This window comes from Palaemon carinicauda, chromosome 1 (assembly GCF_036898095.1).
Source record: "Palaemon carinicauda isolate YSFRI2023 chromosome 1, ASM3689809v2, whole genome shotgun sequence".
NCBI classification, from domain to species: domain Eukaryota; kingdom Metazoa; phylum Arthropoda; class Malacostraca; order Decapoda; family Palaemonidae; genus Palaemon; species Palaemon carinicauda.
In genome coordinates, this window is record NC_090725.1 from 170,957,835 (window position 1) to 170,959,605 (window position 1,771).

At 51.5% G+C, this 1,771-nt stretch overlaps 1 protein-coding gene across 1 annotated transcript; it reads left to right on the top strand.

The window, feature by feature from the left end:
* The first annotated feature begins 359 nt into the window (after positions 1-359).
* LOC137626693 (uncharacterized) lies at positions 360-1,091 on the top strand. Its single transcript, XM_068357732.1, has one exon. It carries the CDS (start codon positions 360-362, stop codon positions 1,089-1,091), a length of 732 nt encoding a protein of 243 aa, XP_068213833.1.
* The last annotated feature ends 680 nt before the right edge of the window (positions 1,092-1,771 follow it).

Sequence of the window (1,771 nt, forward strand, 5' to 3'; positions counted from 1 at the left end):
GTGTCGATGGGACAGAAACTACAGTTACCTCCATTCACACCCGATGCATCAACAGTTTGGTTTCAACGTGAAGAGTGCCACTTCAAGTTGGCCAATATCACCACCAAATTAAAGAATGCTGACATTGTGATGGTCATGCTAATATCAGACACATTCAAGAAACTCTCCTCCTGGCTGAAGCAGAGGCCAGGCCCAGCGCACCCTTGACCTACTGACGATCCCTTGCCGCCACCACCCCCATCAACGACATCACGTAGGAGGCTGAGTAGTATCCAATGAAGCCAGAAGAAGCAGGGATCAACGCGGTCCACAGCAGAAGACCCCAATACCCACGTCCTCGGCCCCTACTGCAATGACGCATGAACAACACCAGCAGCGACCACAACAGGAGCAACAGTATCAACGAGAGGACCACTACCATAAGAGCCCCAACCTACCCAGGTGGTGCTACTTCCATCGAGTGGAGCCCAACACACGGGTTTCTACATCCACGACGCAAACTCAGAAAAAGGTTCCTGGCGGATACCAGTGCTACAGTGTCCATGTACCAGCCTTTGAAGGACGACCACAGCCTCCCATCAGATGACAGGGCAGCCCTGGTTGCCGCAAACGGCAGCCCAATCACCTGCTATGGGACGAGGACACTGAAAATATCCATCATGGGCCAGGACTACAGCTGGCCTTTCCTGATCGCCGACGTCAAGGTGCCTCTCCTTGGTACCGACTTCCTCTCCCAAAACGGATTGCTAGTAGACGTGCATCACAAACGACTCTTCAGCCAAGGGACCTACCTGTACTACCACCTCTCCTGCAGCCCCAGCCTGCCGAAAGTGTGCTTAGTGCAGGTATTCTCCAACGTTTTCAAACCAGAGCTTCGTCAAATGGAGGGTGTTCCTGCCAAATATAGAATATACCACCACATCATAATGATCGGTCCCCCTACCCACGGCAAATTCAGGCATATTCCACCAAAGAAACTACAAGAGTCCAAGCGCGCTTTCCTCGAGATGGAACGCATGGGAATCTGCAAAAAGGCGTCCAGCCCATGGGTCTCTCCACTTCACATAGTCAAGAAACCCGACGGCAGTTGAAGGCCTTGTGTCGACTACAGGTGTCTGAATCTGGCTACAACGCCAGACCACTACCCCCTGCCCAACATGCAGGATCTCACCGGGGCCCTCCAAGGGGCCACAATCTTCTCCAAGATGGACCTCCTGAAATTCTACTTCCAGGTTCCCAAGACAGCTATCATCAGTCCATTCGGGTCCTACGTCTTCTCTTACTCAACGTTTGGCCTGAGAAATGACCTTCCAGCATCTGATGGATAGCATCCTTGGGGACCGGCCCTTCTGAACCGTCTATGTCGACGACATCCTTGTGTTCTTCAAGTCACAGGAAGAACACCTAAGGCAAGTTAGGGTAGTCTTGAAGTGACTTCGGGAAAATGGCTTCGTAGTGCGTTTCATCAAATGCACTTTTTGGTCATAGAAGGTGGAGTTCCTGGAGCACAAACTATTGGAAAAGGGCGTGCGACCCGTGACATCAAAGGTCGACGCCATCAATAAGTTCCCCATGCCAACCTACGTATAATCTCTTAAAAAACTCGTCGGTATGTCAAATTACTGCAGGAGGTTCCTTCTCAGCATTGCTTTTGTGTTGACCCCCCGTACTCAACTTTCTGAAGGGGACACCAAAAAAGCTACAGTGGGGTCCTTCTCAACAAGAAGCCTTTGGGCTGACGAAGACTGCCCTCTGCAAGGCTACAACCCTG